The sequence below is a fragment of the Mytilus californianus genome, unplaced genomic scaffold (genome assembly GCF_021869535.1).
Source record: "Mytilus californianus isolate M0D057914Y unplaced genomic scaffold, xbMytCali1.0.p SCAF_9, whole genome shotgun sequence".
Taxonomy (NCBI): Eukaryota; Metazoa; Mollusca; class Bivalvia; order Mytilida; family Mytilidae; genus Mytilus; species Mytilus californianus.
Genome location: NW_026262745.1, coordinates 41671246 through 41698780, shown reverse-complemented (window position 1 = coordinate 41698780; position 27535 = coordinate 41671246). Strand labels below are relative to the sequence as shown.

Genomic DNA, 27535 nt, shown 5'->3' with positions numbered 1-27535 from the left:
AATGAAATATAAGGCGAGTCCCCTGGGGTCACCCCACCCCTTCTGTTTAAGAACTTGTAAACAGTCAAGATCCCTACCCCTAAACCATATATATTCTTGTACAGGACAAAAAAACAAATCATATGAAATAAAGAGAGAGTCCCCTTGGGATCACCCCCCTTTTGAGAACTTGTAAACGGTCGAGATCTCCACCCCTAAACCATATAAATTCCTGTTCGTAATTTCAAGAAGATTTGAATGACATACAGGGTCAATCCATAGGCGTCACTAATGCATATCAGAAACCAATGTGTACTGGACATTGCCCAATGTCAAGCGACAATGGGAATGGCGAATTATTGGAGCTTTGTTTGGGAGACTTCGTAACAGCATTCTGTTACAATTATTTCTTGTTACTGATAAGTTTTATAGATTTTGAAATGACATTGTATTAATGATAAATAAAATTTTAGATTTTTTTTTTCTTTTCTTTGGTAAATTGTTTGTAGAATTTTGTGGCAAGTTTGTTTGTTATTCTGTAAAAACTAATTTTCTGAATGCTGTATATATTTTTTTTGATGAAGTAAACTCCTTTAAAAACTAAGCTTATATTGTCTATTAATAAACATATATTTAGATTTCTGATTTTGGGCCCAGTTTTCAAGTTGGTCCAAATTGGGGTCCAAAATTAAACTGTGTTTGATTTCAACATAAATTGAATATATATAGGGTTCTTTGAAATGCTTAATCTAAACCTGTATTTCTTTTCATTATTAATAAGATAATACCACATTGAGGTCCAAAGGGTCATAAATTACACTTTTGATTAATTTCATCAAAAATTGAATTCTTTGGTTCTTTGATATGCTGATTCTAGCAATGTTTGAGTGTTAAATCATATCTAATTTTAGAGAACTTAGTCATCACAGGTTGTTGTTATTATACTATTGATTATAATTTTAAAAAATTGCATCATATCTTATTTTAGAGAACTATTTATCCAGTTTGAGTTATTTCCCTTTGCACAGAAAATATTATGGATAAAATTAACCTGTGTTTCATTTCAACATAAATTAAATATATATAGGGTTCTTTCAAATGCTGAATATAAACCTGTATTTAAATATTAGATTTTTGGGTCCTGTTTTCAAGTTGGTCCAAATCAGGGTCCAATATTAAACTTTGTTTGACTCCACAAAAAAATTATTTATGGGGTTCTTTGAAATGCTGAATCTAACCATGTATTGAGAGATTTTGGATTTTGGGCTCCTTTATCAAATTGGTCCACATTGAGATCCAAAGGGTCTTAAATTAAACTTTTGTCTGATTTCATCAAAAATTGAATTCTTGGGGTTCTTTGATATGCTGATTCTAATATGTACTTAGATTTTTTATATTGGACCATAATAGGTATTTAAATGTCCAATTTCAAGTATTTCAGTTCTTAAACCACATTCATTTTGTTTCACAAACCTATGCTGTGTCAAATTTTCAATCACAATCCAAATTCAGAGCTTTTTAAGCTTAAATGTAGTATCCATACTTGCTCAACTGTTCAGGGTTCGACCTCTGCAGGAAAATCCGGTTTGCTGTCACTCTAACAGCCTCTTGTTCCATTTGAAACAAAGATAAATTCTGCACAATTTTTTGAATAGTGCAAATTTTAAAAAGACTAAAAGGGGTAAATCAATGGTGGTATTACACCTAATATGGGGTGCTGTACGTGCACCTTTGACCTTGTGAGTACTCTCATGTGTTTAAATTTCTTGCTATTCAAGTGAAATATTACAAACAAAGAATATTCTGAGTGGATTGAGTCTCCAAAATACATTTTATGAGAACATTTCCTTGAAATAGGACTCTACCATGAATATTAGTTAACAGAACAAGCCATACTTCACGGTTTTTTGGGGAGCTTTTTATCCTTATTTCTTATATTCTAGATCTGCTATAATAGAAAGTTTTCTCTCAGAAATATTTTAATAAATATATAGTTATAAGTAAATGTAATTATTTTTTAAAGCAGTACCAACAAATTATTCACTGATAGAGAAGCTTTTTATGTCCCTCTCTGGAACGCAGCGTAAATTTAAGTTTTACGTAAGGACTTATTAAAAACTCCGGTAAACTTTTATATGGATTGTTAATTCTGCTTGAATACTTCAATCACTCAATGTAATTTATTATAACATTTCTATCATAAATGAGTGAAAGTTACTTCATTATTTTTATTTATTGGCCTGAAAAGTTGAAATTTTGAGGAAATGACATGTATAAATGGACCAAAAGAGACCTTATAAAGAAGACAAAGGTGTCCATTAGTGGTATTTATCATCGTAAAAGCATCTTTTGTATCATATTCAACTGTTTGTAGGTAGATGAGATAAATATTTGATCATTATTGGTCCACACTATATTCTATCATGATGCGGCTTGGTTTGGATTTTTCGAAGAAATTTTGCACGAATCGCTGAAGATGTCGTCGTACATTATACTAGATTTTTCTCAAACTATTGAACTGATTATGACAAAATATGCATATGACAGAATGCTTGAAAAAAACAGTATTACAAAGGAAAAAAGTCCCTTTCAGTTTATTAAATAAAAATGTCTTCTTCAGGTGTAATACCACCAAATCATGGCACGTCACATCCGGTTGCATACGAAAATAGGTCGAAAAATATATTCCCTTGAATTTGACAGTTGTAGGTAATTAATCCATCATTCTTTTGCAGTAAAACATTTCTGGGTCGTTAACATATACACGCATCTTGGGTATTTCAAAGAATCATTATTTTTTTATTTGGGGTTTCTGTAGAATATTTTGGAAACTTGAGGATGCATGCACTACAAAAGTCAAAAAGTCTGAAAAGACCAGTTTTTGTCTGAATTTGAATGAATTTTTACTCGACATTCTTAATTTGTCTGAATAATTTTTAAAAATTCTTGACATAGTATGAATTTGTCTAATAAGGTTCTTAATTTTTCTTGACAAGTGTCTTGACAGTATGAACATTGTCTTAAAATTTCTCGACACTTCCTGTATCATCTGATAAGAGTCTGGATTAGTCTCGACCAATTCTTGACTGTCTTAAATTTGTCTCGATCTGTCTTGACATATTCTTGACATTCTTAATAATGTCTGAATATGTCTCGACATATTCTTGACATTCTAAATAAGGTCTGAATATGTCTCGACACATTCTTGACAGTCTTAAATATGTCTTGACACTATCTCAACAGTATAAAATTCGCCTGAAATGTGAACAGACTTATTCAGCACTGTTTATGACATTCTATTGCTGTTGTATACTCCTTTTTATTATGGCTAAATTAAACTTTGAAGAATCAAGGATTAATTTGGTATAGTAAGATACCCTTTTGGTGCAACTAAGTTGGAATACCCCGAATAATCCCCCATGTAGTTTAATTTTGATTTATTTTTATAAAACATTTAAGTAATTGTTTTCACTTGGAATATAAGTCGAAGGTATTGACAAACAGCATTTAGATTTTTGCCGTTCGCAAAACTGCCAGTCAAATTTGCTTTACTAAAATAGGTGTCTTGTATCTCTTTTGGACCCCACAATTCATCTTTTGGGTGTGTGTGGCTAAAAAAAGAGGGGGGGGGGGGCTTTCGTTTAGGTCAAAGAATTTGTTCCCATCTTGATTCAAAAACCTTATTTATTTTTTTAGAACAACCCAAAAACATTTTTTATTCAAATTTGAGTGTTGAATTTTATAATTTTTTAACAAAAATAAATATTTGTGATAACTCCTTCCTGAAAAAAAAAAATGTTTAGATCTATATTATGCATGTCTGTTTGAGAACCATTTCATAAGACCGATGATTTCTATAGAAATCATTGATGGGACCCATTATAAATACATTTTTTTTATTATTCCTGGAGTAGATAATAATTTTCTTTTAATCTTTGGGATTTATTCAATTTGTTTTTATGTTGAAATAATTAACTTCATAATTTTGATGAAGAAAATCCATTTCAATTCATCAAAATTATGATTTTCATTTTCATCTATCAACAAACTTTTTAAATTGTAGTGGCATGGTCGGTCAACTGATAAGTTGTATGGCTGATTACAGGTAAAGCAATAACTTCTATTTGACAGTTGCGTGTACTCTGGGGTGTGGAATACCTTAGTTTTATGGGGAACATCCTGTCCATGTGTAATACTTAATATATTCCAACAGATGACATTACACAAATTTTTCTTCTGTTAAATGAATGATTTGTATATCATCATAATTTGCTATTTATATAAACCACATTTTGGTATAATAATTATTTACCATATCAACATTGAATATTATGAATGTGGAATGAAATATGTCTACAGTATGATTGGTTTGAATCATTTAATTTATAAGATTTAGGAATCAAAATTTGTAATTATTTAAAAACCCACATTGAAATTGTTTTATATCAACACACCCACATTTGAATTATTTTATACTTTAGATTTCATAGCCATATTTGCATTTGTAAAAATATCAGAGACATATATACACATATTTATATATGTCTCTGAAAATATTTATATACCCAATTTTCAATTATTTTACATGCCCAACTTTTATTTTTGTTGTAAAGAAGTGTAACTTGAAACAACAGTATATCATATAAAGAGAAATAAAGATTAAAGTTATATCATGAATATTGGTCATGATTTGTAAAACTCAGACCTGTCAAGTAAATTTAAGACACGATTCAAAATGTTCAGAATATGTTAAGCCATACTGAGAAAAAATAAGAATGTCGAGAATATGTCGAGAAATTTCAAGACAGTATTCAAATGTCAAGAATTTGTCAAGAAATTTTAAGACCATATTCAGAATGTCGAGAATATGTCGAGTAAATTTCATACAAATTTAATATAAATGAGAATTTGTCAAGAAAAATTAAGACACAAGTCATACTTTTGGAGAATGTCGAGTAAAAGTTCATGCAAATTAAGACAAAAACTGGTCTTTTCAGACTTTTACACTTTTGTAGTGATGGTTACTAATTTGTACACAGGTTAAATAAGGAAGAAATTTGCTTGGTTGGTTATTTCCTTATTTGCAATGAAATGTTATGTTATTTTTTGAATTTGCAACAAAATTAAATTCTCAACAATTTTTTGAAAACTGCAAATTTAAAAAAAAAAATAGGGGAAAATCAATGGAGGTAAAACACCTATAGGCTAACCCCCTCTGTTTTTTTCAATTTTTTATCCAAATTTTGAGCCCTAGTTACAGATTTTTGAACATAGCGCCCTTCAATACCTTGCGCAAAAGATGCGCATGTTTCTCCTCTACAAGACCTATATAGTCATACCCCGTGATACCCCTCATTATTTTTCTCTAGAAGCCATGGAATAGGCCAACCCCCTGTTTTTTTCAATTTTTTATCCAAATTTTGAGCCCTAGTTTCAGATTTTTGAACATAGCGCCCTTCAATACCTTGCGCAAAAGATGCGCCTGTTTCTCCCCTACAAGACCTATATAGTCATACCCCGTGACACCCCTCATTATTTTTCTCTAGAAGCCATGGAATAGGGCAACAACTCTGTTTTTAACCACTTTTTTCAAATTTTGAGCTCCAGTTTCAGATTTTTGAACATAGCGCCCTTCGATACTTTGCGCAAATGATGCGCCTGTTTCTCCTCTACAAGACCTATATAGTCATACCCCGTGACACCCCTCATTATTTCTCACTAGAGGCCATGGAATAGGCCAATACCCTGTTTTTAACATTTTTTTTTTCAAATTTTGAGCTCCAGTTTCAGATTTTTGAACATAGCACCCTTCGATACCTTGCGCAAAAGATGCGCCTGTTTCTCCTCTACAAGACCTATATAGTCATACCCCGTGACACCTCTCATTATTTTTCTCTAGAAGCCATGGAATAGGCCAACCCCCCTGTTTTTAACAATTTTTTTTCAAATTTTGAGCTCCAGTTTCAGATTTTTGAACATAGCGCCCTTCGATACTTTGCGCAAATGATGCGCCTGTTTCTCCTCTACAAGACCAATATAGTCATACCCCGTGACACCCCTCATTATTTTTCACTAGAAGCCATGGAATAGGCCAATACCCTGTTTTTAACATTTTTTTTTTCAAATTTTGAGCTCCAGTTTCAGATTTTTGAACATAGCACCCTTCAATACATTGCGCAAAAGATGCGCCTGTTTCTCCTCTACAAGACCTATATAGTCATACCCCGTGACACCCTTCATTATTTTCCTCTAGAAGCCATGGAATAGGCCAACCCCCCAGTTTTTTTTCAATTTTTTATCCAAATTTTGAGCCCTAGTTTCAGATTTTTGAACATAGCACCCTTCAATACCTTGCGCAAAAGATGCGCCTGTTTCTCCTCTACAAGACCTATATAGTCATACCCCGTGACACCCCTCATTATTTTTCTCTAGAAGCCATGGAATAGGCCAACCCCCCTGTTTTTAACAATTTTTTTTCAAATTTTGAGCTCCAGTTTCAGATTTTTGAACATAGCGCCCTTCGATACCTTGCGCAAAAGATGTGCCTGTTTCTCCTCTACAAGACCTATATAGTCATACCCCGTGACACCCCTCATTATTTCTCACTAGAGGCCATGGAATAGGCCAATACCCTGTTTTTAACAATTTTTTTTCAAATTTTGAGCTCCAGTTTCAGATTTTTGAACATAGCGCCATTCAATACCTTGCGCAAAAGATGCGCCTGTTTCTCCTCTACAAGACTTATATAGTCATACCCCGTGACACCCCTCATTATTTTTGGCTAGAAGCCATGGAATAGGGCAACCCCCCTGTTTTTAACAATTTTTTTTCAAATTTTGAGCTCCAGTTTCAGATTTTTGAACATAGCGCCCTTCGATACCTTGCGCAAATGATGCGCCTGTTTCTCCTCTACAAGACCAATATAGTCATACCCCGTGACACCCCTCATTATTTTTCACTAGAAGCCATGGAATAGGCCAATACCCTGTTTTTAACATTTTTTTTTTTAAATTTTGAGCTCCAGTTTCAGATTTTTGAACATAGCACCCTTCGATACATTGCGCAAAAGATGCGCCTGTTTCTCCTCTACAAGACCTATATAGTCATACCCCGTGACACCCTTCATTATTTTCCTCTAGAAGCCATGCAATAGGCCAACCCCCCTGTTTTTTTTCAATTTTTTTTTCAAATTTTGAGCTCCAGTTTCAGATTTTTGAACATAGCACCCTTCGATACATTGCGCAAAAGATGCGCCTGTTTCTCCTCTACAAGACCTATATAATCATACCCCGTGACACCCTTCATTATTTTCCTCTAGAAGTCATGGAATAGGCCAACCCCCCTGTTTTTTTTCAATATTTTATCCAAATTTTGAGCCCTAGTTTCAGATTTTTTAACATAGCGCCCTTCAATACCTTGCGCAAAAGATGCGCCTGTTTCTCCTCTACAAGACCTATATAGTCATACCCCGTGACACCCCTCATTATTTTTCTCTAGAAGCCATGGAATAGGCCAACCCCCCTGTTTTTAACAATTTTTTTTCAAATTTTGAGCTCCAGTTTCAGATTTTTGAACATAGCGCCCTTCGATACCTTGCGCAAAAGATGCGCCTGTTTCTCCTCTACAAGACCTATATAGTCATACCCCGTGACATCCCTCATTATTTTTCTCTAGAAGCCATGGAATAGGCCAACGCCCCTGTTTTTTACATTTTTTTTTCAAATTTTAAGCTCCAGTTTCAGATTTTTTGAACATAGCGCCCTTCGATACCTTGCGCAAAAGATGCGCCTGTTTCTCCTCTACAAGACCTATATAGTCATACCCCGTGACACCCGTCTTTATTTTTCTCTAGAAGCCATGGAATAGGCCAACCCCCCTGTTTTTAACAATTTTTTTTCAAATTTTGAGCTCCAGTTTTAGATTTTTGAACATAGCGCCCTTCAATACCTTGCGCAAAAGAAGAGCCTGTTTCTCCTCTACAAGACCTATATAGTCATACCCCGTGACACCCCTCATTATTTTTGGCTAGAAGCCATGGAATAGGGCAACCCCCTGTTTTTAACAATTTTGTTTTCAAATTTTGAGCTCCAGTTTCAGATTTTTGAACATATCACCCTTCGATACCTTGCGCAAAAGATGCGCCTGTTTCTCCTCTACAAGATCTATAAAGTCATACCCCGTGACACACCTCATTATTTTTCTCTAGAAGCGATGGAATAGGCCAACCCCCCTGTTTTTAACTTTTTTTTCCAAAGTTTGAGCCCCAGTTTCAGATTTTTGAACATAGCGCCCTTCGATACTTTGCGCAAATGATGCGCCTGTTTCTCCTCTACAAGACCTTTATAGTCATACCCCGTGACACCCTCATTATTTTTCTCTAGAAGCCATGGAATAGGCCAACCCCCTTTTCTAACAATTTTTTTTTCAAATTTTGAGCTCCAGTTTCAGATTGTTGAACATAGCACCCTTCGATACCTTGCGCAAAAGATGCGCCTGCTTCTCCTCTACAAGATCTATAAAGTCATATCCCGTGTCACACCTCATTATTTTTCTCTAGAAGCCATGGAATAGGCCAACCCCCCTGTTTTTTTCAATTTTTTATCCAATTTTTGAGCCATAGTTTCAGATTTTTTAACATAGCGCCCTTCAATATCTTGCGCAAAAGATGCGCCTGTTTCTCCTCTACAAGACCTATATAGTCATATCCCGTGACACCCCTCATTATTATTCTCTTGAAGCCATGGAATAGGCCAACCCCCCTGTTTTTAACAATTTTTTTTCAAATTTTAAGCTCCATATCAGATTTTTGAACATAGCGCCCTTCGATACTTTGCGCAAATGATGCGCCTGTTTCTCCTCTACAAGACCTATATAGTCATACCCCGTGACACCCCTCATTAATTTTCACTAGAAGCTATGGAATAGGCCAACCCCCTGTTTTTAACAATTTTTTTTTCAAATTTTGAGCTCCAGTTTCAGATTTTTGAACATAGCGCCCTTCGATACCTAGCGGAAAAGATGCGCCTGTTTTTCTTCTACAAGACCTATATAGTCATACCCCGTGACACCCGTCATTGCTTTTCTCTAGAAGCCATGGAATAGGCCATTCCCCTGTTTTTAAATTTTTTTTTTCAAATTTTGAGCTCCAGTTTCAGATTTTTGAACATAGCGCCCTTCAATACCTTGCGCAAAAGAAGAGCCTGTTTCTCCTCTACAAGACCTATATAGTCATACCCCGTGACACCCCTCATTATTTTTGGCTAGAAGCCATGGAATAGGGCAACCCCCTGTTTTTAACAATTTTTTTTTCAAATTTTGAGCTCCAGTTTCAGATTTTTGAACATATCACCCTTCGATACCTTGCGCAAAAGATGCGCCTGTTTCTCCTCTACAAGATCTATAAAGTCATACCCCGTGACACACCTCATTATTTTTCACTAGAAGCGATGGAATAGGCCAACCCCCCTGTTTTTAACTTTTTTTTCCAAAGTTTGAGCCCCAGTTTCAGATTTTTGAACATAGCGCCCTTCGATACTTTGCGCAAATGATGCGCCTGTTTCTCCTCTACAAGACCTTTATAGTCATACCCCGTGACACCCCTCATTATTTTTCTCTAGAAGCCATGGAATAGGCCAACCCCCTTTTCTAACAATTTTTTTTTCAAATTTTGAGCTCCTTTTTTCAGATTTTTGAACATAGCACCCTTCGATTCCTTGCGCAGAAAATGCGCCTGTTTCTCCTCTACAAGATCTATAAAGTCATACCCCGTGTCACACCTCATTATTTTTCTCTAGAAGCCATGGAATAGGCCAACCCCCCTGTTTTTTTCAATTTTTTATCCAATTTTTGAGCCATAGTTTCAGATTTTTTAACATAGCGCCCTTCAATATCTTGCGCAAAAGATGCGCCTGTTTCTCCTCTACAAGACCTATATAGTCATATCCCGTGACACCCCTCATTATTATTCTCTTGAAGCCATGGAATAGGCCAACCCCCCTGTTTTTAACAAATTTTTTTCAAATTTTAAGCTCCATATCAGATTTTTGAACATAGCGCCCTTCGATACTTTGCGCAAATGATGCGCCTGTTTCTCCTCTACAAGACCTATATAGTCATACCCCGTGACACCCCTCATTATTTTTCATTAGAAGCTATGGAATAGGCCAACCCCCTGTTTTTAACAATTTTTTTTTCAAATTTTGAGCTCCAGTTTCAGATTTTTGAACATATCACCCTTCGATACCTTGCGCAAAAGATGCGCCTGTTTCTCTTCTACAAGATCTATAAAGTCATACCCCGTGACACACCTCATTATTTTTCTCTAGAAGCGATGGAATAGGCCAACCCCCCTGTTTTTAACTTTTTTTCCCAAAGTTTGAGCCCCAGTTTCAGATTTTTGAACATAGCGCCCTTCGATACCTTGCGCAAAAGATGCGCCTGTTTCTACTCTACAAGACCTATATAGTCATACCCCGTGACACCCCTCATTATTTTTCTCTAGAAGCCATGGAATAGGGCAACCCCTGTTTTTAACCATTCTTTTTCAAATTTTGAGCTCCAGTTTCAGATTTTTGAACATAGCGCCCTTCGATACTTTGCGCAAATGATGCGCCTGTTCTCCTCTACAAGACCTTTATAGTCATACCCCGTGACACCCCTCATTATTTTTCACTAGAAGCCATGGAATAGGCCAACTCACTGTTTTTAACAATTTTTTTTTCAAATTTTGAGCTCCAGTTTCAGATTTTTGAACATAGCACCCTTCGATACATTGCGCAAAAGATGCGCCTGTTTCTCCTCTACAAGACCTATATAGTCATACCCCGTGACACCCTTCATTATTTTCCTCTAGAAGTCATGGAATAGGCCAACCCCCCTGTTTTTTTTTCAATTTTTTATCCAAATTTTGAGCCCTAGTTTCAGATTTTTTAACATAGCGCCCTTCAATACCTTGCGCAAAAGATGCGCCTGTTTCTCCTCTACAAGACCTATATAGTCATACCCCGTGACACCCCTCATTATTTTTCTCTAGAAGCCATGGAATAGGCCAACCCCCCTGTTTTTAACAATTTTTTTTCAAATTTTGAGCTCCAGTTTCAGATTTTTGAACATAGCGCCCTTCGATACCTTGCGCAAAAGATGCGCCTGTTTCTCCTCTACAAGACCTATATAGTCATACCCCGTGACATCCCTCATTATTTTTCTCTAGAAGCCATGGAATAGGCCAACGCCCCTGTTTTTTACATTTTTTTTTCAAATTTTGAGCTCCAGTTTCAGATTTTTTGAACATAGCGCCCTTCGATACCTTGCGCAAAAGATGCGCCTGTTTCTCCTCTACAAGACCTATATAGTCATACCCCGTGACACCCGTCTTTATTTTTCTCTAGAAGCCATGGAATAGGCCAATCCCCTGTTTTTAACAATTTTTTTTCAAATTTTGAGCTCCAGTTTCAGATTTTTGAACATAGCGCCCTTCAATACCTTGCGCAAAAGAAGAGCCTGTTTCTCCTTTTCAAGACCTATATAGTCATACCCCGTGACACCCCTCATTATTTTTGGCTAGAAGCCATGGAATAGGGCAACCCCCTGTTTTTAACAATTTTGTTTTCAAATTTTGAGCTCCAGTTTCAGATTTTTGAACATATCACCCTTCGATACCTTGCGCAAAAGATGCGCCTGTTTCTCCTCTACAAGATCTATAAAGTCATACCCCGTGACACACCTCATTATTTTTCTCTAGAAGCGATGGAATAGGCCAACCCCCCTGTTTTTAACTTTTTTTTCCAAAGTTTGAGCCCCAGTTTCAGATTTTTGAACATAGCGCCCTTCGATACTTTGCGCAAATGATGCGCCTGTTTCTCCTCTACAAGACCTTTATAGTCATACCCCGTGACACCCTCATTATTTTTCTCTAGAAGCCATGGAATAGGCCAACCCCCTTTTCTAACAATTTTTTTTTCAAATTTTGAGCTCCAGTTTCAGATTTTTGAACATAGCACCCTTCGATACCTTGCGCAAAAGATGCGCCTGTTTCTCCTCTACAAGATCTATAAAGTCATACCCCGTGTCACACCTCATTATTTTTCTCTAGAAGCCATGGAATAGGCCAACCCCCCTGTTTTTTTCAATTTTTTATCCAATTTTTGAGCCATAGTTTCAGATTTTTTAACATAGCGCCCTTCAATATCTTGCGCAAAAGATGCGCCTGTTTCTCCTCTACAAGACCTATATAGTCATATCCCGTGACACCCCTCATTATTATTCTCTTGAAGCCATGGAATAGGCCAACCCCCTGTTCTTAACAATTTTTTTTCAAATTTTAAGCTCCAAATCAGATTTTTGAACATAGCGCCCTTCGATACTTTGCGCAAATGATGCGCCTGTTTCTCCTCTACAAGACTTATATAGTCATACCCCGTGACACCCCTCATTAATTTTCACTAGAAGCTATGGAATAGGCCAACCCCCTGTTTTTAACAATTTTTTTTTCAAATTTTGAGCTCCAGTTTCAGATTTTTGAACATAGCGCCCTTCGATACCTAGCGCAAAAGATGCGCCTGTTTTTCTTCTACAAGACCTATATAGTCATACCCCGTGACACCCGTCATTATTTTTCTCTAGAAGCCATGGAATAGGCCAATCCCCTGTTTTTAAAATTTTTTTTTCAAATTTTGAGCTCCAGTTTCAGATTTTTGAACATAGCGCCCTTCAATACCTTGCGCAAAAGAAGAGCCTGTTTCTCCTCTACAAGACCTATATAGTCATACCCCGTGACACCCCTCATTATTTTTCACTAGAAGCGATGGAATAGGCCAACCCCCCTGTTTTTAACTTTTTTTTCCAAAGTTTGAGCCCCAGTTTCAGATTTTTGAACATAGCGCCCTTCGATACTTTGCGCAAATGATGCGCCTGTTTCTCCTCTACAAGACCTTTATAGTCATACCCCGTGACACCCCTCTTTATTTTTCACTAGAAGCCATGGAATAGGCCAACCCCCTTTTCTAACAATTTTTTTTTCAAATTTTGAGCTCCAGTTTCAGATTTTTGAACATATCACCCTTCGATACCTTGCGCAAAAGATGCGCCTGTTTCTCCTCTACAAGATCTATAAAGTCATACCCCGTGACACACCTCATTATTTTTCACTAGAAGCGATGGAATAGGCCAACCCCCCTGTTTTTAACTTTTTTTTCCAAAGTTTGAGCCCCAGTTTCAGATTTTTGAACATAGCGCCCTTCGATACTTTGCGCAAATGATGCGCCTGTTTCTCCTCTACAAGACCTTTATAGTCATACCCCGTGACACCCCTCATTATTTTTCACTAGAAGCCATGGAATAGGCCAACCCCCTTTTCTAACAATTTTTTTTTCAAATTTTGAGCTCCAGTTTCAGATTTTTGAACATAGCACCCTTCGATACCTTGCGCAGAAGATGCGCCTGTTTCTCCTCTACAAGATCTATATAGTCATACCCCGTGTCACACCTCATTATTTTTCTCTAGAAGCCATGGAATAGGCCAACCCCCCTGTTTTTTTCAATTTTTTATCCAATTTTTGAGCCATAGTTTCAGATTTTTTAACATAGCGCCCTTCAATATCTTGCGCAAAAGATGCGCCTGTTTCTCCTCTACAAGACCTATATAGTCATATCCCGTGACACCCCTCATTATTATTCTCTTGAAGCCATGGAATAGGCCAACCCCCCTGTTTTTAACAAATTTTTTTCAAATTTTAAGCTCCATATCAGATTTTTGAACATAGCGCCCTTCGATACTTTGCGCAAATGATGCGCCTGTTTCTCCTCTACAAGACCTATATAGTCATACCCCGTGACACCCCTCATTATTTTTCATTAGAAGCTATGGAATAGGCCAACCCCCTGTTTTTAACAATTTTTTTTTCAAATTTTGAGCTCCAGTTTCAGATTTTTGAACATATCACCCTTCGATACCTTGCGCAAAAGATGCGCCTGTTTCTCCTCTACAAGATCTATAAAGTCATACCCCGTGACACACCTCATTATTTTTCTCTAGAAGCGATGGAATAGGCCAACCCCCCTGTTTTTAACTTTTTTTCCCAAAGTTTGAGCCCCAGTTTCAGATTTTTGAACATAGCGCCCTTCGATACCTTGCGCAAAAGATGCGCCTGTTTCTACTCTACAAGACCTATATAGTCATACCCCGTGACACCCCTCATTATTTTTCTCTAGAAGCCATGGAATAGGGCAACCCCTGTTTTTAACCATTCTTTTTCAAATTTTGAGCTCCAGTTTCAGATTTTTGAACATAGCGCCCTTCGATACTTTGCGCAAATGATGCGCCTGTTTCTCCTCTACAAGACCTTTATAGTCATACCCCGTGACACCCCTCATTATTTTTCACTAGAAGCCATGGAATAGGCCAACTCACTGTTTTTAACAATTTTTTTTTCAAATTTTGAGCTCCAGTTTCAGATTTTTGAACATATCACCCTTCAATACCTTGCGCAAAAGATGCGCCTGTTTCTCCTCTACAAGATCTATCAAGTCATACCCCGTGACACCCCTCATTATTTTTCTCTAGAAGCGATGGAATAGGCCAACCCCCCTGTTTTTAACTTTTTTTTCCAAAGTTTGAGCCCTAGTTTCAGATTTTTGAACATAGCGCCCTTCGATACCTTGCGCAAAAGATGCGCCTGTTTCTCTTCTACAAGACCTATATAGTCATACCCAGTGACAGCCCTCATTATTTTTCTCTAGAAGCCATGGAATAGGCCAAACCCCCTGTTTTTAACAATTTGTTTTCAAATTTTGAGCTCCAGTTTCAGATTTTTGAACATAGCGCCCTTCGATACCTTGCGCAAAAGATGCGCCTGTTTCTCCTCTACAAGACCTATATAGTCATACCCCGTGACACCCCTCATTATTTTTCTCTAGAAGCCATGGAATAGGGCAACCCCCCTGTTTTTAACCATTTTTATCAAATTTTGAGCACCAGTTTCAGATTTTTGAACATAGCGCCCTTCGATACTTTGCGCAAATGATGCGCCTGTTTCTCCTCTACAAGACCTATATAGTCATACCCCGTGACACCCCTCATTATTTTTCACTAGAAGCCATGGAATAGGGCAATCCCCCTGTTTTTAACAATTTTTTTCAAATTTTGAGCTCCAGTTTCAGATTTTTGAACATAGCGCCCTTCAATACCTTGCGCAAAAGATGCGCCTGTTTCTCTTCTACAAGCCCTATATAGTCATACCCCGTGACACCCCTCATTATTTTTCTCTAGAAGCCATGGAATAGGGCAATCCCCCTGTTTTTAACAATTTTTTTTTCAAATTTTGAGCTCCAGTTTCAGATTTTTGAACATAGCGCCCTTCGATACCTTGCGCAAAAGATGCGCCTGTTTCTCCTCTACAAGACCTATATAGTCATACCCAATGACACCCCTCATTATTTTTCTCTAGGAGCCATGGAATAGGCCAACCCCCTGTTTTTAACAATTTTTTTTTCAAATTTTGAGCTCTAGTTTCAGATTTTTGAACATAGCGCCCTTCGATACTTTGCGCAAATGATGCGCCTGTTTCTCCTCTACAAGAACGATATAGTCATACCCCGTGACACCCCTCATTATTTTTCACTAGAAGCCATGGAATAGGCCAACTCACTGTTTTTAACAATTTTTTTTTCAAATTTTGAGCTCCAGTTTCAGATTTTTGAAAATATCACCCTTCAATACCTTGCGCAAAAGATGCGCCTGTTTCTCCTCTACAAGATCTATCAAGTCATACCCCGTGTCACACCTCATTATTTTTCTCTAGAAGCGATGGAATAGGCCAACCCCCCTGTTTTTAACTTTTTTTTCCAAAGTTTGAGCCCTAGTTTCAGATTTTTGAACATAGCGCCCTTCGATACCTTGCGCAAAAGATGCGCCTGTTTCTCTTCTACAAGACCTATATAGTCATACCCAGTGACAGCCCTCATTATTTTTCTCTAGAAGCCATGGAATAGGCCAAACCCCCTGTTTTTAACAATTTGTTTTCAAATTTTGAGCTCCAGTTTCAGATTTTTGAACATAGCGCCCTTCGATACCTTGCGCAAAAGATGCGCCTGTTTCTCCTCTACAAGACCTATATAGTCATACCCCGTGACACCTCTCATTAATTTTCTCTAGAAGCCACGGAAAAGGGCAATCCCCCTGTTTTTAACAATTTTTTTTCAAATTTTGAGCTCCAGTTTAAGATTTTTGAACATAGCGCCCTTCAATACCTTGCGCAAAAGATGCGCCTGTTTCTCTTCTACAAGACCTATATAGTCATACCCCGTGACACCCCTCATTATTTTTCTCTAGAAGCCATGGAATAGGGCAATCCCCCTGGTTTTAACCATTTTTTTTCAAATTTTGAGCTCCAGTTTCAGATTTTTGAACATAGCGCCCTTCGATACCTTGCGCAAAAGATGCGCCTGTTTCTCCTCTACAAGACCTATATAGTCATACCCAATGACACCCCTCATTATTTTTCTCTAGAAGCCGTGGAATAGGCCAACCCCCTGTTTTTAACAATTTTTTTTTCAAATTTTGAGCTCTAGTTTCAGATTTTTGAACATAGCACCCTTCGATACCTGGCGCAAAAGATGCGCCTGTTTCTCCCCTTCAAGAACGATATAGTCATACCCCGTGACACCCCTCATTATTTTTCTCTAGAAGCCATGGAATAGGGCAACCTCTGTTTTTAATCATTTTTTTCAAATTTTGAGCTCCAGTTTCAGATTTTTGAACCTAGCGCCCTTCGATACTTTGCGCAAATGATGCGCCTGTTTCTCTTCTACAAGACCTATATAGTCATACCCTGTGACACCTATCATTATTTTACTCTAGAAGCCATGGAATAGGCCAACCCCCTGTTTTTAATCATTTTTTTTCAAATTTTGAGCTCCAGTTTCAGATTTTTGAACATAGCGCCCTTCAATAACTTGCGCAAAAGATGCGCCTGTTTCTCCTCTACAAGACCTATATAGTCATACCCCGTGACACCCCTCATTATTTTTCTCTAGAAGCCATGGAATAGTTGCCTTTTTTAATATTTTTCATTTAAGGCCGTTGCTGTCTTATTCATTTTTTTTCCATTTTTAGATATATCGCCTTATTGTTCGCTGGCTAATTGTTCGCTAGTTATTGTTCGCTAGCTTCAGCCTGGTTTATTTACTGACGGTACATGTGGCTTCTCAATAAGATTTGCTTCACGATCCTATATTCTATAGTCTACCAGTAGCGTTACCGTCCAGTAAAAGTGGAATACATGCCCATGTAACTTTCATTGGGTAGGCTGGAAGCCAAAGGTTTGGAAAGCTTATATACAAACTATTTAAGAGAGTCTACAAACAAATGGTCTCAACAAAGAGTCACAAACGTCTGATGTCAAATTTAATTAGATTGTTGAAAACTTAGTGTTAGTACAATTACATAAATTATGAATTGGAACACACAGCATTCCTAAGTCCGAGGACACAGTTAGTTATCGTCCTTAACTTTTTTCATACACTTAAAAATTATGCATAAAATATTAAGTAAGGGGATGAAATTACATGTTAAAAAAATTTGGGTGCTGATCTTTGTGTTAAGTAGTGATTTGGTCCAGTTAAAAAAGGTCAAAAACTAGTATGTCTGAAGCTGTCAAACTGAATTTTAGACCCCCTTAACACAGAATTGTCAATATTTTGAGTTAGAGCTGGTAGACTTTTCTATAATTTTGATATTACTTGTCCCAATAGTAGTACACTACACTGTAAAAATCTTTTTGCGATTTTTTTAATTTGAATTTATTGTCTAAAGAAATGCACTACGAAATAACTGTGTTCTCGGGCCTCCTTATCGTTAAGGAATCCAAATACATCTTACGGTCGAATACACAAGAATTCACATTTTTGTTCTTTACATTTGATTTGTGAAATACACATAAATTTTAAACAAGACATCTTATAGATTATAACTTTTAACTTGGTTATGTGAAGCGTGATGCCAAGTTTATACTTGCTCACCTGGATACATGTTTACATTTCAAAAGTTCTCGCCAATTACTCCAACATTAAATGACAATTACAAGAAATACAAAGACGATTTTCTGCATTTCGAAAAGCCGACTGCATACCGTGTACAACAGAAATTATTTTATATATCGACACGGTGGGAAAATGACAGCATTACGGACATACGACAATTTGCGATTTTAAGATAGCGATAGACTATAGACTGGTTCCCTGTCCTTTATCTGCTTTGGCTCTGACATACAACAAGGGTGACCTGACAAACAACAAGGGTGACCGATATACTCGTATGTGCAAGGGAGAGAAACAGGCTACGATAGACTAGTATTAAACTATCAATGATAGTTTTCTAATAGACCAAGTGATTAATTTCGATAGTATTGTATACTGTTGTTTATCTGTTCGAACATTTGTGCAAAGACGTCAATCGATAGTTTAAGTATAATACCATAACATATCTTCAGCTAATTTGTATACAATGTCAGGTTCTTGATAGACTCGAAACCTTTCGATTTGGTTTTATATCAGTGGTTTAAGATTGATGCTAATTCAATCACCAAACACTAGGCTATTTCAATATGTCTCACAATAAGACAAAATGTTTTAATTAGCTCGTTCAGTACTATACATAAAATGTCCACTTTCTGTGATTTATAATCGAACGTAGCATGTGCCCTATAGTAGCTGTTTATAATTTTGTACTTGAAATGTGATATCCTTTGCACCAGGTGAGCAAAAAATATACACCTTTCATACTTTTAAAGTTTCGTTTTTTATTCTTACAATTTATGGTAAGCTGTGAACGTTTATATTTAACTCCGATGAAAAATGGTAAGAAATTTAATTTAGCATCTTCATATAATTAGTTGATGTACATATATTATGAAGAAAGTCAAAACGAATAAGACACACAACACGTATTTATATTTTTTATGTAATTACTACACAACATCGTAATTAAAAACCAAAGGAATACAGAATATCGTGAAACCCACTGACTCGTGTCGTTTTTGTGTATCACCATCTTGTTTCTTTTCTCTGAAAACTGAAAATCAATTCACATCGGAGGAGTGAACGGTACAAGAAACAGGTTGATATGTTGTTTTTCTAAGTTTCCGTAAAACTTTTTGTATTTTGTATTTTGTATGAAAGATGAAAGATTCGTAGATCCAATGCTAATTTTCCGCTATTGGTTCATACCGTGGACTCAAATTTTGCTGTTCTTTAAGTGAGGTCTATGACGGTCTCCGTTTCAAAACTGGTTATGGACATAAAAAAGGCTTAAACTAAAAGAAAATTGTCAAATAGGTTTTAGGCACGTGCAATATTTTACTGTCATACATTGTATAAAAATAAATTTCAGGTGCAAAACAGAAATTCGGTTGCTAAATGTCGAAATTATATACATATTTTTGTATTTCTATTTCATTTGGGTAGTATCTTGTTGAAGTCAAAATTTAGCTATAAGTTTTGATATCTGAATTAGCGATTAATGATGTGGGTTAATTGCAGAATTGATAGTTTAATTTATCAACATATTTTATTGTCGCTATTTAAACTCTCTACTAGACAGTTTAACCTTTCTAAAAAGGTACGGCATAAATTACGTCAACGTCAACGTAATAATTGTTATTGTTAATTGGTATTAGAGCATACACGTAACGGAATAATCATAAGCTTGAGAGTTTTCATTCGTATGACATGTATTGACATGACTTAAATGCGCCAAGATCATTCATGAAATCTCGCGGAATTTATTTTATTTTGATTTAATACATTTTCTCATCACTTGGCGTCCGTCGTCCGTCGTCCGTTGTCGTCTGTCGTCGTCCGTCGTCGTCTGTTAACTTCTACAAAAATCTTCTCATCTGAAACTACCGTGCCAAATTTAACCAAACTTGGCCATACTCATCATTAAGATATCTAGTTTAAAAAATGTGTCCGATGACTCCACCTGCCAACCAAGATGGCCGACATGGCCAAAAATAGAAAAAAGGGATAAAATGTAAGTTTTGTCTATTATTTTGAAAATCGTTATTAAAAGACAAAATCTGACAGGAGCAGATATGTTCGGAATGTTGAGCTCTACCAATTGTTTATATGTGTCAAAACTGTCAGACGACTTCTTATAGGAGTTATTGCCTTTAAATGACAAATTTTACCATTTTTTTCTATTATCTTGAAAACTGTAATAGATAGAGAGAAACTTTAAATTGCAAAAATGATCACCAAGACACGTTCTACAAATGAGTATGATGGTCGAAATCGCCAGTCGACTCCTTATTAGAGCCCCAATATTTTGCGTTTTTGCCATATATCTAAAAAATTATAATAGATGGATAGAAACTTAAATAAGCAAAAATGACAGCAAGACAAGATCTACGATTAAGATAATATTGAGGAAATCTTCCGACGACTCCGTGTAGGAGTTATTGCCCTTTAATGATGATTTTTTTTTCCATTTTTTTTTTTGCGTTTTGCCTTATATATATGCTAAAAACTATAATAGATGAATAGACACTTTAAATCACAAAAATGATCAGCTAGGCAAGATCTACTAACAAGTAAAATTTTGCCGATATAGTAAGAATACTGTCACTCTTTAAAGGAGTGATTGCCCTTAAATGAGGATTTTTTTTACCCTCTTTTGTTTTTTGAGCAAAAAACAAAGATAGAGAGAAACTAAACAGATTAAATGATCAGCAATACAAGGCTGTTTTCTGCTCTTTGGGCGGACTGTTGTCTCTTTGACACATTCCCCGTTTTCATTCTCAATTTTAAGATCAACAGAACAGAGATTTTTGTCATGAATTCTATTCTCGTCTACCATGTTGGAGAGTGTCCTTTGTTGAATATGCACATAGATCAAGGTGAGCGACACAGGCTCTTTAGTGCATCTAGTTTAAGATCTTATGCATTAATTATATTTGTTATGCATTAGAATAGGAATAACGGTTCTGTAGTTTCTTTTTCAATTTCTATTTGTATAATAGATGTATCAATGCTTGTTTTGTATAAAAGAGTCGGTTCGGGTTCACAACTCTATAAATATTGAGAGCTAGATATATCCCATGTGACATAGAACAAAACATTAGATTCCCTACTGAACACTGTGACTACCCATTTTAATCAAGAATCTTAACAATCTAACGATCGGGTAAAATTCGAATAAAACAGCCTAGGCCATGTGTAAATTTCTAACAAATATATAATGGCTTGTATGAATTATTTATTAAACATAAATTCAAAGTTAATGGACGTTTCGATAAAAGCAATCAATAATTCATGAAAAATTTTAAAATGCTAACTATATAATATTCTGTATTACAAGTATTTTTTACATAATTATGCTCTTTGAAAGTGTTACGGAGTATTTCAGCAATTAAGTTTTGTTTACAACTGACTGTAGATTTAATACATACAGAATAATACATGGCAAAATCCGTATCGCATGCTGTATCACCACAAGAAACCAATATCAGTCCCGAGTGCCGAATGTCCCGAGTGCTGATATTGGTCGAGTTGTGATACAGCATGCGATACGGATTTTGTCATGTATTATTCTGTGTATCATATATTTAAATAGAATCAGATTAATGTGATATACTTTTTTTTTTAAATCGTCCGAAAATATAACAAACAGAAGAATTTAATTATAGACTTCCTTATTTGCTTAATATCCACATCGTAATGTCCCCTACAACCTACAACCCTCAATATAGAGCTATGAAACTGGCATAAAATATAATTTAAGACCATGTATTTAAAAGCATTCACTAACAATAGTGTCAACTGTAGAATACATCCCACCTTCCCAATATTTGTTGTTAAGTTTAATCATTATACAACAATCTGAACTCATTTGTATACATAAATATGGACAACAATGTTACCAAGTATCATCTTTTCAAAGATTATTAACAGACAAACAGGGGATTCCTATATACACAGTCATTGGACAACAGTGAGTTCCCACTAAAAAACTTATTGTATCTATTTTATAAAAATCGCTTATAAAGTTACTGGGTAATATTTTTTTTGAAAATATCGATTTTAGTTGAAATGATATGACATTTTTTGAGTGGGAACTCACTTTTTTCCTATGCCAGGAAATACAGCAACTGGACGTCATAGGTCAAACGTTGACGTCATTTGATTTATGACGTCACGCCAGGTATGCGATACGGATTTAGCTATGCGATACGGGGTATGCGATACGGGTTTAGCTATGCGATACGGGGTATGCGATACAGGGTAGGTGATACAGACTGGAAAAAAGAACCTTTATTAGATATACAAAATAGCTGTATTTTGTACTAAATATATGATAAATTTCTTTAATGCCCATCCGTTTAAGTTTTCAACGGTATAATAATATCTTATACTAATACATACAATGCCCACGAAATCATAAATCAAAATAACTACATATTTGTCAACCATTAAATCTAGAATAGTTGAACATTGATGCGATGTTTGTTATACATTTTATTTGACATTAATTTGACACCTTATCAACCTATCTAGTGGATAGATAGGAATTTTTGTTTGTTAGTTATTTTGTTATTTTCCAGAGCTGGATTAATGACTTGTACTTGTATTTGTTAATAACTATGTATGTAAGTAAAATATTAAGCCACTCATATTTGTTTTCTCACTACTTACAATGTTGTTTTAAAGTATGGATAGTAAAGTAAGGGATATTTTCAGAGTGGATAAATTTATCTAAAACAAGGTAAGGCATGCTTAGTGGTGTTCAGTATGTGGTAAAAAATGGAAAATTGAATATTCAGTGCAAATAATGAAAAATAATTATCAAAATCTTGTACCCACGCACCCGTGGCTTATAGTATGGCCTATATAATAATGCAGGATTCTACGGAGCCCCCGATCGGGTCCTATACAGAAAAAAGTATGCTGCACTATGTTACATTTTGTTAAGGTTGTCAGTGTAAAGAAGGTGAATGTTGAAAGAAAACGACCTGAATACTGTTGAGATTGTGACGACCAGTTGTACACACACGTGCAGGAATTTTGATAATACAAAGAGATTACGAAAAATTTATATTTTTCCAATCAAGAATCCGGTAGTATTTTGATACTACCGTATGGGTGATGGGCATTGCATAATTATATTGACATAATCACAACTTGCCGGATCAATAGCTGGATTTTGGTAGAATGCCTTCATATATGTTGCAGTGCTATATTTTCTGCTCTTTGGTCGGGTTGTTGTCTCTTTGCAACTTTTTTCTATTCAAGGTAAGCTATATGTGATTCTAGATAGACTGAGCAATATCCGTTTGTGTGCCAAAACCTGCAGAGACATTTTAGATAGACGTCGTAAATTGTTATATACATGTAGATAATTTTGTGTTTACTTTTTATGGTTTTAAGTTTTGAGTAATTTGTTTCTAATGTGTTAATACTCGTCTCTCATTATTCTATATGAATGGCTTTTACATATTTGTAATTTGTTTTAATCACTGTGTTGTGTATTGGTTTGTAAAAGGTGAGACGTTAATAAAATAATGTATTGTATTGTACAATCCCATTCTCAATTCTATTTGTTCATTTGCATTTTGCCTGTACAGGAATATACATATGTTATTATAACATGTAGAAAAACATACTAATAAACCAAAAAGACAACACACATGGTATCATTTAGCTGTTGATGCGTGTTACTTAGAAGATTGGATTCATTCGTTAAAATTGTTAACTGCTGAAATTCAACGTTTAAGATTGCATTTAAAGGGACAATTTTTATTCATTTTATCTGTTTGCAAACCTATCTCATGACTTCTTTTGACTTCTAGGATGTATATAATTTCTGTTCTTTTCTGTTTACTTGTATATGGATATTTTGAGGATTTGGACATCTAATTGTACGGCACATATATTCAAGTTAATCGTTTTATATCAAATGACTGTCCCTAATATAGATCTTCTGCATCTTCTGTCTAGAAATGATAAGACTGATCCTCTTAAATACATTTGCATTCTTATGGAAATTGAAATATATTACTGTTCCCGACACATTTATGTACATGTATTCATAGGCGTTGAAAATAATATATGATTGGAGGGGGAGTATTGAGTGGCTATGACTTTGTCATTTAAAAAGTAAGATGAAAAACTATACCGAAGAACAGATAGCCAAAAGGTAATCTAATAAAATAAAATATAATTGAAAAAGTTTTATTCAAATACAATACTTATAACCTTTAAAATCCACAAGACAGTATTCTTATTGGCTGTTCCTATGTTACACATACATTTTATATGTTTTCGACAAACACACATATTTTCCTGAGTATTCGTTTAAGTATGTTGATAAAACTATATTGTGATGATATCATGCAAGAAGTGTGAGTATTTCGCTGTTACTAACCCCCATATCAAAATAAAACCTCATACAATTCTCTATTACGACTGACGTATCGCTCTGAACAAGAGAAATTAGACAGATCTACCACATGTGAAATCTATATGAATTTGAGCGCACAAAATAATAATTTGTGCGCACAATATTTTTATATTGATCGAACAAATTATTAATTTGCATATGTCCATAACGAGGCTTCGTCGGATACTACGTAAATGAATGAATCCACAGTAATGTCACGTGATCCTTTATATTTAACCTTACCACATAGTAAGTAACAGTCTTACTTTTACACAAGTAAATTTATATGACGTTCACGAAAACATCTTTCATGTTGAGGTTACAGAGGTTATAAAATATATTGGCTAGATAAACTCAAGTTTCACCTGTGTACAATGCATTACTGATCGTTACTGTAATACATTTAGTCAAGAAGTATTTCTTTATCAGTTTAAATAAGCAATGTAAAGCAGTGTAATGTTTTTTTTTTGTTCATACGATCGATCGATCGATCGATCAATCGATCGAGAAACCAGAATTTGAATAATCGAACTCATCAAAAACCGATGAACGAAAATGATATTTTATTGATTTGGTGCGTCTGAATTGCTTTCCTGGATTAACCTTAATCGGGAAGGTTCAAAGTCTAAATTTAAAAAAGCCAAAATGTACAAGTGCTGGGAACGTGGTAAGCTATTTGACCTAAAAGGGTATGAAAAGCAAATATATTTAATGTCCGCTTTGCTTAAGGGATCAGGAACCTGTATATCGAAGCGCTCTTAGGACTAGGACATGTCTTAAGATAATCTAAGGGCATATCTGTTTCCTAAGTGGTTTTATCAAACATGTCGTAACTTCGGAAAAGTCATAGGAACTGTCCTAAGTTTAGGACACTTTTAGTTATCTAGGTGTCTTAGGATGTTCTTAGGATAGTCTTAACATTAGGATATAGTTCGTAATGAAATAACTCATGTACTCAGTATTTATATGAAGATGCTTTCAACCTGGGTTAAGTATATATTGTGTTCCACAAACATAACGTTCAGGTATGGTCAATCATCAAAGTTGTTAGAAACAATATCTGTACACAGTCATTCTGATTGTTGTACTAACAATTTGATTGACCTTGTAATAATTTAGGAAACTGATATTTATGCACTTTAAAAACATACGATAAGAATATTTGAATCAGTACTTCAAACTTAAAAAAATTCTTTTCCTTCCACATATTTTTCATATCGGGGTTAATTTATTTTCATTTTCCTCTGGGAAACGTCGACATATACTCATGTAAAACGAGATATCGAATCAATCACGTTCATTTATCCGAGTTAAAACTGTATTGGTCAAACGCGAACTTTTCGGGGACTGACATGATACCTCGATTTATCCGAGATTTCGCCACAACTCAATTCGGCATAACGAGGTTCGGCTGTTTTGAAATCTTAAGGGGCTTTCGTGAAGAGCATATGGCAAAAGGGTCATGACCTCAGTTATTCATTTACAAATGTTTGATCAATACACCTTTTAAAATTTATAATGTGTATTCAATTAGGAAAAGAATGGAAGATCACAGACAGAAAACCAGACAGAAACCCAGACAGAAAGCCAACATGAAGAAGACGGTCGGGATAAATGGAGTGGAAATTTGGATTTTTTATTGTCCTGTGTAGGATATGCCGTCAGCATCACCAATATTTGGAGATTTCCTTATTTATGCTATAAAAATGGTGGAGGTTTGAAATATTCTTTGCATTATTGTTGTTTAGTTGTAGGCAGTATAAATCGTTTTATCTTTACTATTGTCCCAGTTCACTTTGACAGAACAAAACTACACATATTAAAGTCAAGGCACGCATATATTGAATACTTGGTTTCAAAACATCCCATTCTTTACCAGCTAGCTCAAATAAAGAATGTGTGAGCCATCACATAGGTTACGTCGTTTTTAAAACTGGTTCGTAAGTAAACTCACCCTTCATTTAATCTTATTTTCTAACATTTGTCAACGAGATTTAGACTTTGAGGGAATGACAACAAGATAGCCACTTATAAAAATATTTAATCGGAGTCTCTTATTGGATAAGGCATTGTTTGATTTCTAAAACGCAGCGCCATTTTGATCATGATTTAAATGGTATACTCTTTATACTGTCCTTGTAATTTAAATATCCTATGACTCTGTATTCGCTTGAAATATATTGTAATAACCAAAACCTCTAATTTGCTAAATCATTATTCGATACCATTTGAACTGATTCACCAAGCTCTATTAAACACAGATACTCTGACCCAGATAAATTTGAAAACTTCTTTTAACTTAGTAAATGTAACCAAACATTTTAACAACGATATAGGCCAGTTTTCATCTTGTTTCCACTTTTCAATACCATGATATTTAATATATTATCCAATGAAAAAGACAATCAGAAGGAATAGCCCAGATCTGCAGAGATCTTTTGTGACATTTACCCCCATCACAACGAAAATATTTCAATTTCAAATACATGTCTAGCGAAACAGTCTGTTTGAGCAAAGGCAATGACTTAACGTTTGTGATCCTTCAATCGTAAATGTTTCCTCCAAATTTAGCTCGTACGGCGAAAGGCATATATGTATATTTGGTTTAATTAACGTCCTTTGTCTCTTATTGGCAAACATACCACAATTCCTTTTTATCGGAATTTTCTGCGAAATGAAAACAAATAAATTAACTTGTACAAAAATCACTTGATTGAAAGATAGTACAATGAAGGCATATTCAAACTTCCGATGTTCACTTAATAACTTACTTTTATACGTTTAAAGTTAGCTTGCTGATATGAGGTAGGATTTAAGGTCATTATTATATTGATTGTTATTTTAAGCCACCTTTTGAAAGTCTTTATTTTGGGAACTTCTTAAACACATTTGAATTTTCAATATACCAAGTACAAAAAAAATGTACATGTCCATATCATTTGGCAAAACGAGACCTTAAAGGAATAGCCGAAACCATCAAAAAAATAATTTTTAAAAGAGAGTTTAGTTTACCGATGTTCAAAGGTTATAATAAATTGTTTAATTTTTTTGGGACAGCTCTCGATTATTATGTACTGTAACTGTAGGATGCTTAGTTTATAATTCTATTCAGTGATGCCTCCGAAC

The 27535-nt window shown here is 35.3% G+C and overlaps 1 protein-coding gene and 1 long non-coding RNA gene across 7 annotated transcripts in view; one reads left to right on the top strand and one right to left on the bottom strand.

The window, feature by feature from the left end:
* Positions 1-27535, top strand: part of LOC127715239 (sodium- and chloride-dependent glycine transporter 2-like) — a 219157-nt gene that overhangs the window by 24677 nt on the left and 166945 nt on the right. For 2 of the 3 annotated variants that reach the window (XM_052221261.1, XM_052221260.1), the window contains exon 2: positions 25944-26124. In XM_052221261.1, coding sequence (XP_052077221.1) covers positions 25944-26124 — 181 coding nt within the window. Of the gene's footprint in view, positions 1-18796; positions 18832-25943; positions 26125-27535 lie in introns of those variants that run through there. The other variant, XM_052221262.1, reaches the window with a different exon arrangement.
* On the bottom strand, positions 6281-14375 carry LOC127715244 (uncharacterized). 4 transcript variants are annotated; one of them, XR_007988251.1, is made up of 4 exons: positions 14319-14375; positions 10968-11144; positions 7395-7609; positions 6281-6506 (listed from the first exon to the last, which is right to left on the bottom strand). It is a non-coding gene; the product is annotated as an uncharacterized LOC127715244 (long non-coding RNA). The 4 variants fall into 4 exon arrangements; XR_007988250.1 differs by lacking the exon at positions 14319-14375 and adding an exon at positions 13261-13322; XR_007988248.1 differs by lacking the exon at positions 14319-14375 and having other exon boundaries at positions 10968-11278.